General features: G+C 39.4%; 1 protein-coding gene across 1 annotated transcript in view; it reads right to left on the reverse strand.

Moving 5' to 3' along the window:
* LOC138789260 (mucin-2-like) overlaps positions 1-17,853 on the reverse strand; it is a 51,158-nt gene that overhangs the window by 19,786 nt on the left and 13,519 nt on the right. The window contains exons 4-12 of the mRNA XM_069967861.1: positions 15,416-15,510; positions 13,161-13,287; positions 9,499-9,754; positions 8,713-8,759; positions 7,453-7,547; positions 6,154-6,305; positions 4,887-5,025; positions 4,664-4,774; positions 4,236-4,415 (exon numbers count right to left, since the gene is read on the reverse strand). Of these exons, the coding sequence (XP_069823962.1) occupies positions 4,236-4,415; positions 4,664-4,774; positions 4,887-5,025; positions 6,154-6,305; positions 7,453-7,547; positions 8,713-8,759; positions 9,499-9,754; positions 13,161-13,287; positions 15,416-15,510 (1,202 nt within the window). The remainder of the gene's footprint in view (positions 1-4,235; positions 4,416-4,663; positions 4,775-4,886; positions 5,026-6,153; positions 6,306-7,452; positions 7,548-8,712; positions 8,760-9,498; positions 9,755-13,160; positions 13,288-15,415; positions 15,511-17,853) is intronic.

A 17,853-nucleotide genomic window follows, 5' to 3' on the forward strand; every position in this document is an offset into this window, starting at 1 on the left:
CAGAAAGCCTTCATTGGCAAGTCTTCCGCTTAAGTTGGTGTCAGTTTCTTCTTTGTTAAGAAGAAAGATGGGCAGTTGATCTCCCATAATTTTTTTGAGGTTGTCAAGAACTATGTGGCCTCTTGGACCAATTATGCTCAAAACAAGGTTTCCCATTTAAAACCTGCCAGTCTGCTCCCGCCTGTATCCATTTCCGACTGCCTTGGTCACATATAGTCATGGACTTTGTCATTGACCTTTCTCCTTTAGCAGGCATGAACGTCAATTGGGTGGTCACAGACTATTTAACAAAGGTGTACCATTTTGTACCTCTTCCTTGTTCCCCTACATCCCCTTCTTGACACTTCTTCAGATCCCTCTCTGATCACTTGCCATTAATTGAAATCTCTACACTCCTTGCAATTATGTGACACATGGATGATTCTAAACCCAGATGCCAAAGACCTTACTTTTTACTCTTTTCCCAGGAAAACACTTAGGACCAACACGAATTAATTATATCTTAGCTTCACATACCTTCTTAGCGTCCCTGAAACACTCACACATTGGAATTACTTTATTTTCTCTCTCCGCTCCAGTCTACTCTTCTTTTTAATTATTGCCCAATCCAGATCCTACTATTCTTAAAAATGAAATCAATCCCTGCTAGATGATGTCTTTCGTCTCTCTAAGAAAACGTTCCCTACTTCACCCTCACTTATTCTCTCAAGATGGATATTTTTCTCCCATTTTTGGAAATCCCTCTTTTCAGCCTGCATTAAAAGCCTCCTCCTTTTTTTAAGTTTGTCACGATACATTGGTTTTACGCTCTCAACGCATATCTCACAGGAGACCGCAGTTTGAGTTTGACTATGCTCAGCTGAAAAATTTCTATGTTCATAACTGCTCATAGTTTGCTTGAAAAGAGAATAACTCCCTTTTGAAACCTTTTGTGCGGCACCCCCCCAGACCTTGAAACCTATCTCTTCCATGTACTTACTCCTATTGGAGCCCATATGTGATCTTTCTCTCTCCTATATCCAGAGCTAGGAAAAGGAGATAGGCCACCCAATATTATCCGAGGAATGGCATAAGGTTTACCTTGTGCCACAAGTCCTCGGCCCCTTTGAAGGTAAACATAGCCAATTTTAAAGTGATCTCTCATTTGTATAAGGTCCCAGCGCTCTTGGCAAATATGTAGTCACCTGTTTCTGACAAATATTGGAGGTGCAACATGCAAAGAGTACAATGTTTAAGGATATAGTGGGGATGTCCTCTAATGCAACCATTCTGGGGGCAGGTATTCAGACTGACTAATAAAAAAAATAGCCATACACTTCAGAATAATATCCCCAAAACACTTCTTTCTGCCATCCCGAGGCCTATTCGAAAGCTTTCTCGTCTGTACAGTAATTTGAGCAGATGGAGAAACTCCTCTCTGATTCTTTACATTACAATAAATTGTACACTCATTGTACTTTGGCTCACTGTTAAAGACACAGCTCAATACAAACAGGTTCATCTCCCGACTCTCCAACACCCCCCCACACACATACACAGTCTTCTTCTCGGCACGTTCTCCACACAATATCCTCCTTCCCCAATCTCCACAGTCTCCACATCCCTCATGGGGACTCTACAAAACTTTACCTTTCAGGCAACAAAGTGAAGAAAGATGTAATGTGGTTTTGCTCATAGCATAAGGGGTGGCACATGTCTGGTAACCCTACTGCATATGTTGGTTGGCAGAGTCTTTGATTATGCAGAAAAGGGTGGGGCAATATGTTTTTCTATAGTTCTCTGCCTTAATAAGATGAGCTTAAAGTGACACTCTTTGCATTATGACTTCTCTGCACAGGTGTAAAGGGTACAATTTGCAGTTTTCATATTTTATTTTATAATCATATGACATGGTGCTTGTCCCAATAAAAAGGGATATTTTATCATCTGTGGATTGTGCCGACTGGGCAGGGCTTCACAGCCAAAGTGCCACTTAGCCACACCCACATCACCACCGTAGGCCCAGGCCAGCCTAAAGGTCTAGGCCCTACCCCCTCTAGGTCGGCCCATACCAATGGCCACAGAGAGGACAGGGCCTATGTGCCGATGACGTCATGGGGCGGGACCTACGATTCCGATGTGAGAGGGGCTAAATGGTGCTGAAGCCCTGCCCAGGTAGCACAATCCACAGATGATAAAAGATCACTTTTAACTGGAACAAGCATCATGACGTATGATATAAAATAAGAAGTGAAAACTGCAAAATTTGCCCTTTACACCTGTATAGAAAAGTCATAATAAAAAAGGGGTGACAGTGTCACTTTAAGTCACAGACCCCGGCAGGAACTGTCCAGAGCAGGAGAGGTTTTGTATGGGGATTTGCCACATTTCTGCACAGTTTCTGACACGGACAGAGGTGGCAGCAGGAAGCACCATGTCAGACTTAAAGTGTCACTGTCTTATTATAAAAAAAAATTGTAAATAGGTTTATTAGGCAAATATGCAATTATCTGCATTCAAAAAGACCTTCCCCAGGTCCCCCTCCCTTCCCTCCTATCTCTCATTTACTGCTCATTATCAGGAAATCAAGACTCTTTTACATCAGACGTGCCCTGTGTAACCTATGGAGAGGGGGGGGGAGGAAGGAGGGAGATAAGCAGAGGGCAGAGAACAAAGGATTACACAGTGGGACCTGTGTGAAAGATGCTATTCAGAGGTCAGAGAGGTCAGTGCGGACTTCAGAGGAGATAGCCTGGTGATTAGAGATGAACGAGTAGTGAAATATTCAACTTTCGAGAATTCGAATCGAATAGGCACCGATATTCGACTATTCGAACGAGTATTCGATCCAATTATAGTCTATGGCCACTCTCTGTAGTTGCGAAGGAAAAATATTTGTGAACGCTTTATGAACATTTATGGCAATGTTCACACATTTCGTTCGTATTTCTTGCGCAGTGTTACATACATGATTCCAATGTGCGTCCGCAGAGCGTCATGTTATTCGCTCATATCACGCGTAATGCTGTACGAACGTTACTGGAACAGTATGTATGACGTGCCTTTTTCTGGGCTACTGGAACAATATGTGTCACGTGCCTTTTACTGGGCTACTGAAACAGTATATATCAGGTGCCCTTAGTGGGCTACTGGAACAATATGTAAAACGTGCCCTTAGTGGTGATAAACAGGGACACTATAAGTCACTTGTACACACAGGGCACTGAAATGAATACAGCTGCTGATGCTGCTGTTTTATCATCTATTTCTTAGCACTGAGAAGTGCTTTGGATTCAGAGATGACTTTTTCACTGGATATTAGCCCTAAAAAGGACTTTTGGGGTCAGTAGTAAGCCTACCTAACCAAAACGCTACTAAAACCTCTCTCTCCCTGCTGCAAGATCTTTCCCTGGCTAGGTTGAAAGCGCATCTGCAGTTGAGAGGCGGGAGCCAAGTATTTAAGATTCAAGGTCATGTGGTTCAGCCATCCAATGAGGGTAGACGCTGTTTTTGCGCTGCGTGCGTAGTCCCAGGGTCCCTCACAGCCTCCTTGCATGGTCATTGGATTAAAAAAAGCGCCAACTGCGATGGAAGGGCTTTCAAATGTTTCCCACGTATTCGCCTCACAACTCGATTGAATTCGAATCTTTCGAATACCGCAATATTCGATCGAAAACCTACTTGATCGAATCGTATTCGCTCATCTCTACTGGTGATGTAGCTGTAAATTACCTCTTTGTTGTCCTGTTTTGGTGCCTTATCTCCCTTAACCCCTCCCCTCTCCATAAGAGAACCATAAAGACAGGGGGGAGAGCTTCAAACTGCTTTTTCATGATAAAAATGCATTTTTCGGCTAATAAACCCAATTACAAAGTTTATTAAAATTGCCTGTACTGTTGATTTCTGCAAAATAAATTTAAACGACAGTGACACTTTAAAGATAAAACACCACTTCCTGCAAAGTACTGTATATAGAAGCTTATAATAGAAGGCTAAATTTTTTTTAAATAGAAGTCATTTACAAATCTGTCTAACTTTCGAACACCAGTTGATTTAAAAATAAATTTCTTCTTTCCAGAATACCCCTTTAAAATAAGCTCTTATACAGCTCTGTCAGTGGAAAAACTTTATTGGTCTTAGAAGATGAGGAGGAGAAAAAAAAGAAGTAAAAAAATTTCAATTTTTGGGGCTGGGAAAGAATAAAAATTCTCCAAACAATATAACTATGTTGCTTCAACCACATAATTGAGTCTTACCTTAAATTCACTAGTGACTTTGATGAAGATACTTGTCTTCTTATCCCATAACAGTATAAGACCATTTTCAGCCTCAATAACCAAGTAGATACCCATGAGTCGCACTCTGTAAGGAACATTGATACCAATCCCTCTCTGGGCCACATTTAGATGATCATCCTCAAGGATAAACTCATAACTCTTTGAAGACAGAATTGATTCAGTTAAGCAGTGTATGAAAAAAACAATTACTATGACAAGATCACACATTCTAACTATGTTCCCACTACGAGATTTTAGTGGCAATGATGGACGCAAATAATGATCATGATCACTATTTGTGGTTGTCATTACGAAAAGACAGCCACCTTTTGCAGCTAAATGACGGCACGTTCCTCTAGTGGGAATATTGCCTCTGGTAGTCATGTATTATAGTTTGGCTTACTCACCCCAAGGAAAACTTTGATTGACTTGGAGCAGCTCATTCCTGCGGTTCCACATGGAACGTTTTCTGTTATTATCCTAAATGTGCCATTGTTTTCATTTAAAGAGCAATGGTCCTTGAGGTAAAAAAAAGTGCTACATTTAATTGATATACAATACTCTTAGCATGTACACTTAAAATTAAATAAAATATAATCCATTGGAGCCTAGTTGACATTTAGACAATACCTGTGAAAGGGTATATTGGCATTCTCCATTAAAGAGGTAGCGTTTTCCATCAAAGGTGATAAAATGTCCATCGCCATAAATAGTACAAGTAGCTAAACAAGTATTGTTTGTACATTTCCATCTTCTTCTCTCACAAACACTGAAAAATGAACAATATATATTCAACATCTCATATGTGTTCATTTTATTTTTTTACATTTTTAAAAACATTTTTACTGGCAATTATTGGCCAGTCTAAATGATCCATGTAACATGTTTCAATGAACTTGCTTGGTGGTTGTTTTAGGCAGATATCTGCCCAACAAAAAGACCTATAGCTGTTGGACAAATGGATAATCAAATGAATTGGTCAGTTGAAATACAACATGCCTTATCCTTCTCACATAATCTACCTTCAGGGGAATGTCAGAAGACCCCCTATACCTTTTTGTTCACGGCAAATCTAAAGTGTATGGACATTTTAAGCCTCTAGTTGTAGAGTAGCGATGTCATAAGTCGGTCTCCCTATACTTACCGTAACTGTAGACAGCAAGGCTGATGAGTGAGCTACAGAAAAATGTGACTTTGCTTGTAATTATGATCAGTGTGACAAAGCAATGCATTTTTTCTATGCTTTATGACACAAAAAGTCATACAAAAAAGGTTAAGGCTATGTTCACACTACGGAACAGACCGTCCGTTCCGTGACCCCGGCCAGGTCACCGAACGGACGGTCTGTGCCCGGATCATCGCAGCCAGTACTTAAGTACCGGCGAGATGACCCGTCCGGCCGCGGAGCTCTGATGCGGGCTCATCAGCCCACGCCCGCATCAGAGCTTTCCACAGCCCACAGTGAAGCAAGTGGCCGGAGCTGCTCGCTTCACTGTGTGAACTGACAGGTCTTTAGTGAATTTCGGCCGCAGAAAACTCACCTGTCAGTTTTTTCCGGCGGCGTATGGGATCCCGGCCGGAGCGTATATGATGTGTGTACGCTCTGGCCGGGATCCCATTACAAATTAGGCTCTGTTGCACACCGCAAACTACGGCCATAGTTCTGCGGCAAGAACTACAGACGTAGTTATACGTAGTGTGAACATAGCCTTATTGTGCAAACTTAATCTTAATAATATGCCCTTTTTTAGGGTTAACGCTTTTTGAGGCAAAAATATGGCCATAAATAATGATCATGATCCCGTAATTATTAAAATACAGCCATATTTTTGCCTCAAAAAACGTTGTGTGAACGTACCCCAAAGCTTATTATAAAATTACTGAAAGTTATACACACCAAGTATTACATCTGACTTGGATCTTCTGTCCTGGGCTATAGCTGGCTCTATTGTGTACGCATGGACAGCTTTCTGGTTGAATGCATCCTCCTTTGCCATCAGATAGAAGTCCGATTGGACAAACACAGCCTGGTATACACCTAGTGGAATACTATAGAATGCAAATACAACCATCCATGGTACATTAAAAAAGTGAATGGAAATTACTGTTTCTATTTGTAACATGTAGATCAGAATTTAAAAAGTGTCCTGTTTTTTTTCCTGCATTTTTTGCCTATATAATGCACACTCAACACCACTATTCCTGCCCTGTTATCTGTTCATTCCTATCTCTGCTATACCTATAAATTACTGCATTGATCAGACACCCTCTTGACTATGTAGGTGAAAATAAACCAATGTGTAAACAAGTAAAACAAAAAACTCCCGTAATACTGGTAAACAGTGAGCAAGTTCATCATTTGAATGGTTGTAATCAATGGTGTGTGCATTTTCCATTTACTTTAATGAAGCTCTCTATATATTGAAAATATGGCTTTTTACAACATAGAGATCTGATAACTGAACTGAAAGAGCCAGTTCACACTGAGTAAATTCGGCGGAGCTCTCCGCCACGGAATCTCGCCGGCCTCTGTGTCCCACAATGACTGTATGGGAGGGCATGCACGCCTCCGCTTCCTCCCCTCTCAAAGAATTGACACATCAGACCGGAGGAGAGCAGAGGCGTGCGAGCGCTTCCATAGAGTCTAAGGGCCCTATTCCACGGAACGATTATCGCTCGCATAATCCTTAACAATAAACGATCCAAACAACTGCTGTTGCGAAAGACCTGAAATCGTTCACCCATTTATTTGGAACGATAATCGTTACTTATGATCGTTCTTGCAGTCGTCTTGTCGTCGCTATTGCGTTCGTCACTACTGCGAACGACCGAACAACATCCTATTCAATGTGAACGATTTGCGAACAAGCAACGATAAAAATAGGTCCAGGCCTTATTAAACGATCAACGATTTTTCGTTTGGTCGTTAATTGTTAACTGCTATTCAAACGAACGATAAGTTTGACACTGAGGAAGGCTGGATTCGGCGACAGAGAGCTCCGTCACAGAATTCCACAGAATTTACTCAGTGTGAACTGGCCCTAAGGCTTAAACTGTGCGTTTGAATGCTTTTTATAATGTTGTGATTAAACTCACTGAGAGATATGGGATATTGTGTGGAAATTGAATGAATCAACGTACCGCAAATTACTGAAATGAGAATATTTTTTGAACAATTCACATTCTGAATACTCACACACTGCAAATCCAACGTTTGACAACTTTTAGCACACTCTGTCCCTGTGTCTCCCTTCTTGGTACAGTTAACTAAAGTCATTGGAGCTTTACATTCTAGAAAGTGAGGGAAAATATTTAGTTGTATTCCAAGTGCACTATATTGAGCTATATTTGGGCAGACACCACAATATACATTTTTGTAACCTTATGTCTATCAAAGTCATGGGTGCACCTGATTTCTGTAAGAATTGACTGCAACTATCATTAGAAGACCTAAACATTGGTTTAGATAGCCAGTTGATAAACTAGGTAGACATAGGAAAGTCTGTGACTGATACCATTACGTGTTATAACTTCCTTAAAATTACGTGTTATAACTTCCTTAAAATCAACTCACTTTATTTCCTAACCCACTCATTATATGTAGACACTTGGTAAACAACAGAGATGACCCAGCTCCTTACCCCTCTCCCCTTCTGCTGTGTATTTGCCCTGTATACAGCCATGCCAGAGGTGCAGCAGTATAGATTGGCTATAGAGTCACAGCGCAACAGTAGTTAGAGTTCCCTGAGGCTAGTGATAAAATATTACCCCAACCCCCCACCCCCATTAAAAATAAATAAAAAGAAAATTCATGAATTCCACTTGCATTTTCTTTTTTCTAAAATGAACAAACCAAAAAACTATACATGTATGTGTATTATCACATCCATAACAAATCGAATGATTAAACTATACCATTATTTATTCTGCAGTGTGACATTTAAAAAAAAAAAAAAAACAGCGCAAGAGTGCTATAATTTTGTTAATCTGCCTCCAAGAAAAACTTTTTAGAACTTTTTTAGCAAAAAATAATCCTCCATCTAGCTCCCAGAAGAAAGAGAAATACAGGCCCCCCCAAGAAAAAAAAGTAATCTGTAAGTTCTATTTATAAGAACGCTAAAACTTGTCCCACAGAAAAGCCTTTATATAACTGTCTGGAAAAAAAATAATAATGAAAAAGCAAATGGTGCATCAGTCCTGGCCATGTGACAACTGTGCTGTATCTGTGTCTGTGTCCTCAGAACTCAGATAAAGTTGAATGTATGGTAGAGCAAAAGCCACCATTGTCTGCAGTGCACAGGTGACATTTATTACTACTGATCCTAGCGGTGCTGCTGAGGAGGTATTAAATATCAGGGGTACTGTACACGGTAAAGCATAAAGCATTACAGCTTACGGTATGATTTCTATGTAAGAAAACTGATATAGGGGAAACTGAAAAGCTTTTTTTTTTTACCTGTTACAGGTGGGGTCAAACAGTTTAGTTTTCCTTTGTTACAGACACTAAAAAAATGTAAACAGAAAATATATCAATATTAAAAATACTTTAGATAATAATAATGCTAATAATAATAATACCTGTCTTGCATTTAAAGATTAGCAAACCGATCTTTGTTAATACAACATGCTTTATATATGTCACACTGGACATAAGAGAAACTTATAGGCTATGTTCACACTACATTTAAAAAAAAAAAAAGGCATTTCTATTTAAAAAGACGCCCATTTTTGCACCGATTTAATTGATTTAAATGCATGGCATTGAAGTCAATATGAATGACGGACGTCCAATGCACATAGTTGATTAAATAACAGACGTTTGTCTGCGCAAACGTAAAAAATAATGATCATGACAATTATATTCACGCGTCTTTTGCAAACAGCGGATGTTTTTTTTTAGTTGTTCTCACCCAGTTTTTCTTTTTTCACCTCCTTTAACTGTTTTACTATTAAATTCAATGGGCTTTTTAATTAAAGACACACCCAAAGGCCAATCAATCCACCTTAACTAAAACAATGTACCAGTAGCCGTCATTGTACTGCCGGATTATCTGACAGAATATCTGCCAAAGATTTGAAGCCAAAGCCAGGAATGGATTTTAAAAGAGGAGAAATCTCAGGCTTTCCTTTATGACCTGATCTCTAAATATAGTCTGTTTCTAGCTTTGGCTTCAAATCTTTGGCAGATAACCTGTCAGATAATCTTTCTGTGTAAATGGACCCTAAAATGTGAAATACTCACCAAAGAATTCCATTATCAGTTATGGACTGGTCAGGGGGTATCTCATTGCCTCGGTAATAGCATGGACAAGAAGAAGCCTTGATACACATACCAAATTCATTCAGATAAAAGCCTTGCGGGCATGTACACCCAATCAATGGATCAAAGACAACTTTGCAGAAAATGTCCGGCTCACTTAGAGAGCGGCAAGTGGGTAGACATGAGCTGACATGGTAGCTATAAATCTGGGTTTTAGGACAGTATGTTGAGTATTTGTCTGGAAATACAAATAAAATATTTAATTTTTTTGAATACGGGAGTAATTAAAACTATGCTCTATATATACTCTGTTATTTCTATGTACATGATGCTAAACTTTAGCAATTGCAGATCTATCTCAAAGTTTTCTATTGTGCGTTATTTGTCCACAATGTATTTTTAACTCAAAGGGGGACATTAATAAAGGCCTGACCCCAACATGCCTCTTAGTGAACATGTCCTGTGGGCACAGAAATCTACACCTCTGAGCAGGATTAAAGTAGTTATCCAGTGCTACAAAAACATGGCCACTTTCTTTCAGAGACAACACGACTCTTGTCTCCAGTTCAGGTGCTGTTTGCAATAAAGCTCCATTCACTTCAATGAGCTGAGCAGCAAAACCTGCCCAAACTGGAGACGAGTGGGGCTGTCTCTGGAAGAAAGTGGCCATGTTTTTGTAGCGCTGGATAACTCTTTTAAATCATGGTAAAACAGACATAGGAGAAGGCCACGTCTCCTCCCCGCCTTGCTGTCCCCCCTCCCGATATGGCTGGCGGTTGCCAGGGAGAAGAGGCAAATCTAAACCTTCTGCCTTGCATACGTCAGGGGCACAGCATTCATAAATGTCCCCCAAAATGTCCTCTTGGTGACAAAATCTGATTAGAGATCACACAATTCATTATGTTTAAAATAAAATAATTTTGTAACAGTTTTTTTGTGTGCACAAAATTCATTTTGAATCACAAAACCATTTTTTTTTACTAAAAAAATGACAAAATACCATTGTGTTGAATAAAAAATGTTGTAACACTGAATTCACTAAATTCATTTTGTTATATAGAATATGTTTTGTCACACAGATTTCAGAAACATTAGTTTTTTTTCACACAGAAGGAATTCTGTCACACAAAATAACACTTATTTTGTCAAACAATGATATTGTGTTTCACAGAAGTAAAATTTTGATAAACATACTATTTTATGACACATTCTGTGTCATATTCTGTAAAAACTGTCTGATTCTTTTTGTGTATACAATATATATTTTGTGTTGTTAGAGTAACAACTTTTTTGTAACAAATTGCACTGTGAACAAAAAGAGCCTTAAAGGGGTAGTGCGGTGGTAAGCAATTATTCACTAAATAACACACATTACATAACAACTTTGTAATTTATGTTATGTTAGTGAATGGCCCCCTTCCCCGTGTTTCCCCCCACGCACGCCACCCCCGGAAGTGTAGTGCTCTATACTCACCTGATTCGTCTCGACCCCCGTCTGCCATTTTGTGACAATGATGTAATCTTCGGGTGACCGGCCGAACCGTTCCGACCGTCCCGGCTGAGCGGATGATGGCACGGCAGAGGGCGGCCGGCACTAGGGACGGTCGGAGCGGTTCGGCCGGCCATCCGAAGATGACATCATTGTTTCAAGATGGCGGGCGGGAGTCGACAAGAATCAGGTGAGTATAGAGCACTACACTTCCGGGGTGGCGTGGGTGGGGGGAAACACGGGGAAGGGGGCCACTCACTAACATAACATAAATTACAAAGTTGTATAACTTTGTAATGTGTGTTATTTAGTGAATAATTGCTTACCGCCGCACTACCCCTTTAAAGTTTTCTATTTAGAGTCTGGAGAACAGTGGCTAGATTCGATACAACCTCTTCTTAGCTTGAACTAGATATTTATGGGTTGTTTCATCTAAATGAAGGCATGTGTTCTGATTCACTGACAACAAACAAATACATGTACAAAAAATTATATATATATATATTTAAACACTGACAAAAGTCTAGAAATGATACGGTATAAAATGTTGTTAATAAAGCTTTAACAAAAAGTTTGATGTGTCCAAAGAGAAGTGACAAACATTTTGATCAGTTGGGGTCTGGGTGTTCAACCCCCAACTAATTGTTAGAACGAGTCAGGAGAAGGCCATGCTAAGTGTTCTATTATGGCTCTGTTCCAGGTGACAGAAATGGTCTTATAATGTAAGTCTATGGGACTGTCTTGGAAAGCATGTGCAAAGAGCGGGAAGAAGCTTAATTGTAAACACTAGGATATTTCATAAGTTTTTAAACACTTTGGTACAGTACCTTTTTATAAATATTAAACTACAATGAAACCCTTTCAAAAGACTACTGTTTATCAGGACCAGACTTAATCTGACAGATTTTTTTATTCCACTGTATATCATACATAGTGGTCATCTCCTTTGTGAAAACCAGCCCTACTTTATAATATTTTGGATAGCAACACTGGTGGACAAGACTCAAAAGTAGCAGTGCTGTCCTGTCTGCTCCTCTGCTGTGCTCAACCTGCCATTTATTTGCCTTTGCTTTGTTGGAGTCAAAGGTATCTTTCTGTTGTTTCTGCTGTATTCTTGTGTATCCTGACCGCTGCCTGTTCTTCGGATTATGTTTTCTGCCTGCCTTCCTGATTTCCTGAGTTGTCTCTGAAGCCGCCTGCCCTGACCCATCTTCTGTTAGACTATGAAACATGTATCATCCCTGGACTTCGCTTACTCTTCTGCTGATGACCTGGCTTACTGACCATGTATATTAGGCCTGTTCACTGTTGCCTTGTATTGACTCTGTCTGGTTCTTGGGAAACAGCTGCTGCTCATACTAAGACTGCACTTATTGAGCAATCGGGTGCCCTTCAGCTGCAGAAATCCAGCTTCTGCATCCTGGATCGGGACCTAGAGGACAAGTAGACTTCACTATCTGGTGTGGCCCAATACCAAACCGGTTGAGTAGCACAGCAAGTCTACACTCACTTTCTATTACATGGATGTTCTTTTTAAGAGGTAACACTCTATGTATATTATCCTGAGTGAGTGGAAGCTTATATCATATTACAGAGCTGCACAGAGAATTCTGTAGGCTCCAGACCTGATCCCTAATTATTTCTTATTGATTCTTATTGTCTTACTGACAGCTTGTTTTGCATTGCCAATCTTCTTAAAAGGCACTGTAAATATAACTCCCAATATTTACATCCCAAATTTTGGAATTGTTAGACCCCCTCATTTTTATATAAATCAACGCAAGAACCACTTTTTTTGTATTCTCACTAGAATGAGGTATGCATTAGCTAACTCTTATGTAAAGAAATTACTTAATGTTGCACTGCTTTATGTGATCTCAGCATGGACGGCAAGCAGAGATTTTAAAAACTAAGAAGAAATAAAATCATATTAAAAATAGTAATTTTTAAAAAAAATTATACATTGAATAAACTTTTTTTGCTAAATGTGGAATACTCTTACACTCCAATAGACCGTATTAAGGGTTATATATTGATTGTGTTGTTAAGGTTACAACTATCATTTCACAGCATCATGTTAATAGAGTAAAAGTTAATCTAGAAATTAGAGTAAAAGTTATCTAGAAATTAGGATTAGATTGTGCACAGTACTTACGGCAGGCTTTTACTTTCCAGCCCTTGATTATAATCCCTTTACTTGCGCATATTTTATGATAGGAGAAGAGGGCAGAACACATGCATTCTTCACTTTTATCACAGCTACAGGTATCCATCATGCAATTCTGAAAAAGTATATATATATATTTTTTTAAGTTTTTCTTAGTTAACTTTCACATAAAAAAAATCATGTAACAAGATGCCATCATTTTTATTATTATTTCCATTTTTTATTCCATTTATTTAAATCTTCCAATATTATGTTGATGTCTGTTTAAAGATTTTTGTAACCATGAAATTCCATAGAACCTTAATAAGTGTCCCAGTGTCTTGGACCTTCTTTCAGCTGTGTGGTCAGAGAGGAGAAAGAGGAGGACTCACAGCATGGCAGCCTGTAGAGGTCAAACAGCAGGACCTAAACAAGATGCTGTGTCTGCCTGTGTTACGTGTTCCATGCCCCCTCCTCTTATCTGCTCTCTTATCCTGGTTCCTGAGCACCCCATGAACTTAAAGTGGCCATACACCTTTAATAACTGTTTGGGTGATAGGTATCTTTCCATTCCTTCCCATACACTCAAGCATTCAGCATGGCTGAATATTCCTGAGTTCTCTATAGGGAGTAACCAATCTCTCTGAGAACAAAGGGCTGGTCAGTGACTCCCCATCATCTCTGCTAACATCATTTATTGATGAAGTCTCAGTAGACCCCGCTCCCCCATACACTTTATACTGATGGTCCTTTGGCAGACAGAACTGTAAAGTTTATGGGGATCTTTAGAGTGGAGAGTCCTTAAATGCAACAGATTTGTCAAATAGCATATCGACCTAATGTTAGCACATAACATTTTTTAGTACAGCTGGACCTTTGTGGTGTTGTTATTATTATTTTTAATTTACATAATTTGCACAAAACCTGCCATGGAAAACTTTCTACTGCAGATTTCAATAAGCAGATGTTGTGGCTTAGACAGTGCTTTCTGGTTTGCATTCTTGTTACATAATCCGAAGCTTAAAGGGAATCTGTCACTAGGTATATACTGCCCTAAATGAGTGCAGCATAAACTAGTGACAAAAATGCTGAACAGATGGTTTTATTACATAATTTTATTCAACCATTCTCCTAATATGCAGGAAAATAGGATTCTTACCATACCCTTGCCCCCGCCCTCCAGCTACTGATTGACAGGTGACTGCCTATACACAGCATGGATAGGTAACTTTCAATCAGCAGCTGGTGGGCGGAGTTTTATGCTACTCTTGAATAATGAGGACTACTGGGCTCACACACATAATGGAGAGGACTACTTATTGTCCATGTTATTCAGGAGGATAACTCTGGATCAGCTGCACAGAACAATGTAAGTGATATATTATTCTGTTCAGCTTCTCTGTCACTAGTTTATGGTACCCTGAGATAGGACAGCATAAACCTACTGACAGAGTCTCTTAAACTGTCTTGCCTGGGGTCTGCAATGTGGTCAGTATTACTAGGCACTAGGTTTGGGGAAAAAAGGATAGGTAGGATGGGATAGGTAAATAAAGCTTTTTCTTTCTTATTTTCCCACGGCCCAGCAATCTATGATTTATTAATTTTTTAGTCTATGTTCACACAAAATACTTCTTATGAAAACAACGGCTGTTGTTTTAAATTTAAACATTTCATAATGAAATGATTTGCACTGAACTCAATGCAAACAACAACCATGTAGTGAACATTGGTCGTTGTTCGATTGAGCCGTAAATATAATGAACATGTCAATTATTAAAGGCCGTTGTTTCGTAAACAACAGCCGTTGTTTTTAGTTGTTAACACAGTACTTTTTCTTATACTGGTCTTTTGCATTAAAGTCAATAGAATTTTATTATAGGACACACCCAAATGGGACAGCAGTCAATATAGAGCTAAAATAATGTTCCTACAGCTGATATTGCAATGTCAGCCGTAGGAACATGCTAAACAATGGTCATTGCTTGCACTCAACAATGGCCACTATACAGTGTGTGAACATAGCCTTAAGGGGAATACCCCTTTAAAATAGGTAAATCTCAGTATTATTAAGTAAAACACTTCTACTTGTTATATGATTAAATATCTTCTTCTTTTTTAGTTCTTTTTCTTTCTTAAGTTAGAGGAATATGGTTAGTTAGTTAGTTGTTAGTTAGAATATTAAAACCCCTGTTAGAAAGCCTGAATCAGAAACAGCCTAAAATATTTATCTACTGAAGAAATCAGAGAAATACACAGTTATTTACCTTGTGATAAATTTCTGGTTCTACTACATGATGACATGGGCTGAATACCCCAGTACGATTAAGAAGTATCCCACACCAATAACTTGCATAATCAGCTGGAGAAAAAAAAAATCAATGATCATGTGTGTATATATATATATATTTTTTTTGTTTTTAATTTTATTTATTTATTTATTTTTATTTTTATTTTTTAGGATAAATCAATGTTTTCCTGGATTTTAGGCATGATTTATTTATTATTTTTGTTTTTATTGGAATTCTGTTAAAATATCTATTACATTGCATACATTGAGATGAAACAGTAGTGTAAGGGTTACATTGGCATACTCTACGTAATAAATGAGTGATGCCATGGTCACATAACTTTCCAAATGGTCTCCCATAAAAAGTTGTGCTGTGGCTAGTAGTCCCTAGTCCTGTAACTTCAACCAGAAGTGGTGGATGTAAATCAATATACCCGTAACTGACTATAATTTTGTATTACACTTTACCTTACAATAAATACATACTCCACAGAAAGACTTTGGCCCAGATTTATCAATCTGTCTGAGACAAATAGCAGCCAATCACAGTGCAGAACTCATTTCTTATTATGGGTGGTCATTGGATGCTGTCTGGGACAAACGTGTACGTTTTTGTCTCAGACAGATTGATAAATCTGGGTCTTATTTTGTCAGTAAAACTGCTGCAAAGCAACCTTTAAAGGAACAGTGACTGAATACTCACTCATCTATACTCAAGACTGTAACATCCTATGTGTAAGAAGTATCAGTAAAAACTGTTAACATTGTTTCACAGAATCCTAGTGTCCAGTGTTCTCTTTCCTGCACTTTACTTCACTGGAGAAAATATACAGACAAAAGATAGTTGGGCTACAGGAGAACATTGGGTTATCAACATCACCCTGGCAAGTGACCCTCCAAAACCACTACTACCTCTCTCCCACACGTAGACTGCTGAAGTTAAAGGGGTTATCCAGTGCTGAAAAAAAATGGGCACTTTCTTCCAAAGACAGCACTACGCTTGTCTCCAGTTCAGGTGTGGTTTGCAATTAAGCTCCATTCACTTCAATGGAACTGAGTTACAAAACCTGCACCCAAACTGGAGGCAAGAGTGGTGCTGTCTGTGGAAAAAGTGGCCATGTTTTTGCCCCTTTAACTTGCCATACATGCCTAATTGGTCACTAATCTGGTGATCAAGCATGCCAAGCAGATGTTGTAATATGGCAGAGATTTTTCTGGGAAACCCTTAGGCCATGTTCACACTACGTATGAGACTGGCCGTTCCGTGACCCCGGCCAGGTCACGGAACGGCCGGTCTCTGGCCGGATCATCTCGGCCGCATCAGAGCTTCCCATAGCACACAGTGAAGCAAGCGGCCGGAGCCGCTCGCTTCACTGTGTGAACTGACAGGTCTTTCTCCGGCCGGAATTCACTGAATAATTCACATGACATGTCAGTTATTTGCGGGGCAGCACAGATTCCGGCCGGAGCGTATATGATGTGTGTACGCTTCGGCCGGGATCCCATTGCTTAATAGGCTGTGTTCCACTACACAAAAACTACGGCCGTTGTTGCCATCGGCAACAACGGCCGTAGTTTTACGAAGTGTGAACATAGCCTTACTGTGTGTGGGTGAGATTTTCCTTCTAGAAAATGCCACTCGGAATCCCAGACATAACAAACACTACATGTGTCCAGAGGATGTTCAGCACATGTTGCAAAGCTGTTAAGTGTTGCTTGTATTAGTTTCTATGGGAGCGTCCATCCTCTTTAATGTATACCTATTCCTTAGCACTTCAGTGTTTTACTGTAACAGTTGCTTTACACGTGCTAATTTTGTTTCTTTTCATGCACACACACATACAGTAAGGAATGTCTTAGAGACATTGACGATTTTGCACCTACATTGAAGTTTTTCCACCTACAAAGAACTGAGGTCTATAATTTTTATTGTAGAGGTCTACAATTTTAATCGTAGGAACACTTCAACTGTGAGAGACAGAATCTATAAAAAAAAATTAATCACAATTATTATTGGGACTGTATACTCCCTCCAAACACAGCAAGTGGAGTTGTTACCCAAATGTTTTATTTTGTTCTCATCTGTGCACATGACCTTCTCCCATGCCTCCTCTGGATCAAACAGATTGTCATTGGTGAACTTCATTGGTGAATGGTCCTGGTTATGTGCTGGCACAATCAGGGGGACCCCTGCAGGATTTTAATCTATGACAGCATAGTGCATTACTAATGGTAATCTTTGAGACTGTGATCTCAGCTTTCTTCATGTAATTGACCATGTCCTTCTCTGTAGTTGTGGGCTCATCCTTTCCCCATAAGGCAAGATCTTGCATGGAACCCCATACAGAGGAAGATTGACAATCATGTTGTGTTTCTTCTATTTTCTAATAATTACATTAACAGTTGTTGCGTTTT

The sequence above is a fragment of the Dendropsophus ebraccatus genome, chromosome 4, assembly GCF_027789765.1.
Source record: "Dendropsophus ebraccatus isolate aDenEbr1 chromosome 4, aDenEbr1.pat, whole genome shotgun sequence".
In the NCBI taxonomy this organism is placed as follows: domain Eukaryota; kingdom Metazoa; phylum Chordata; class Amphibia; order Anura; family Hylidae; genus Dendropsophus; species Dendropsophus ebraccatus.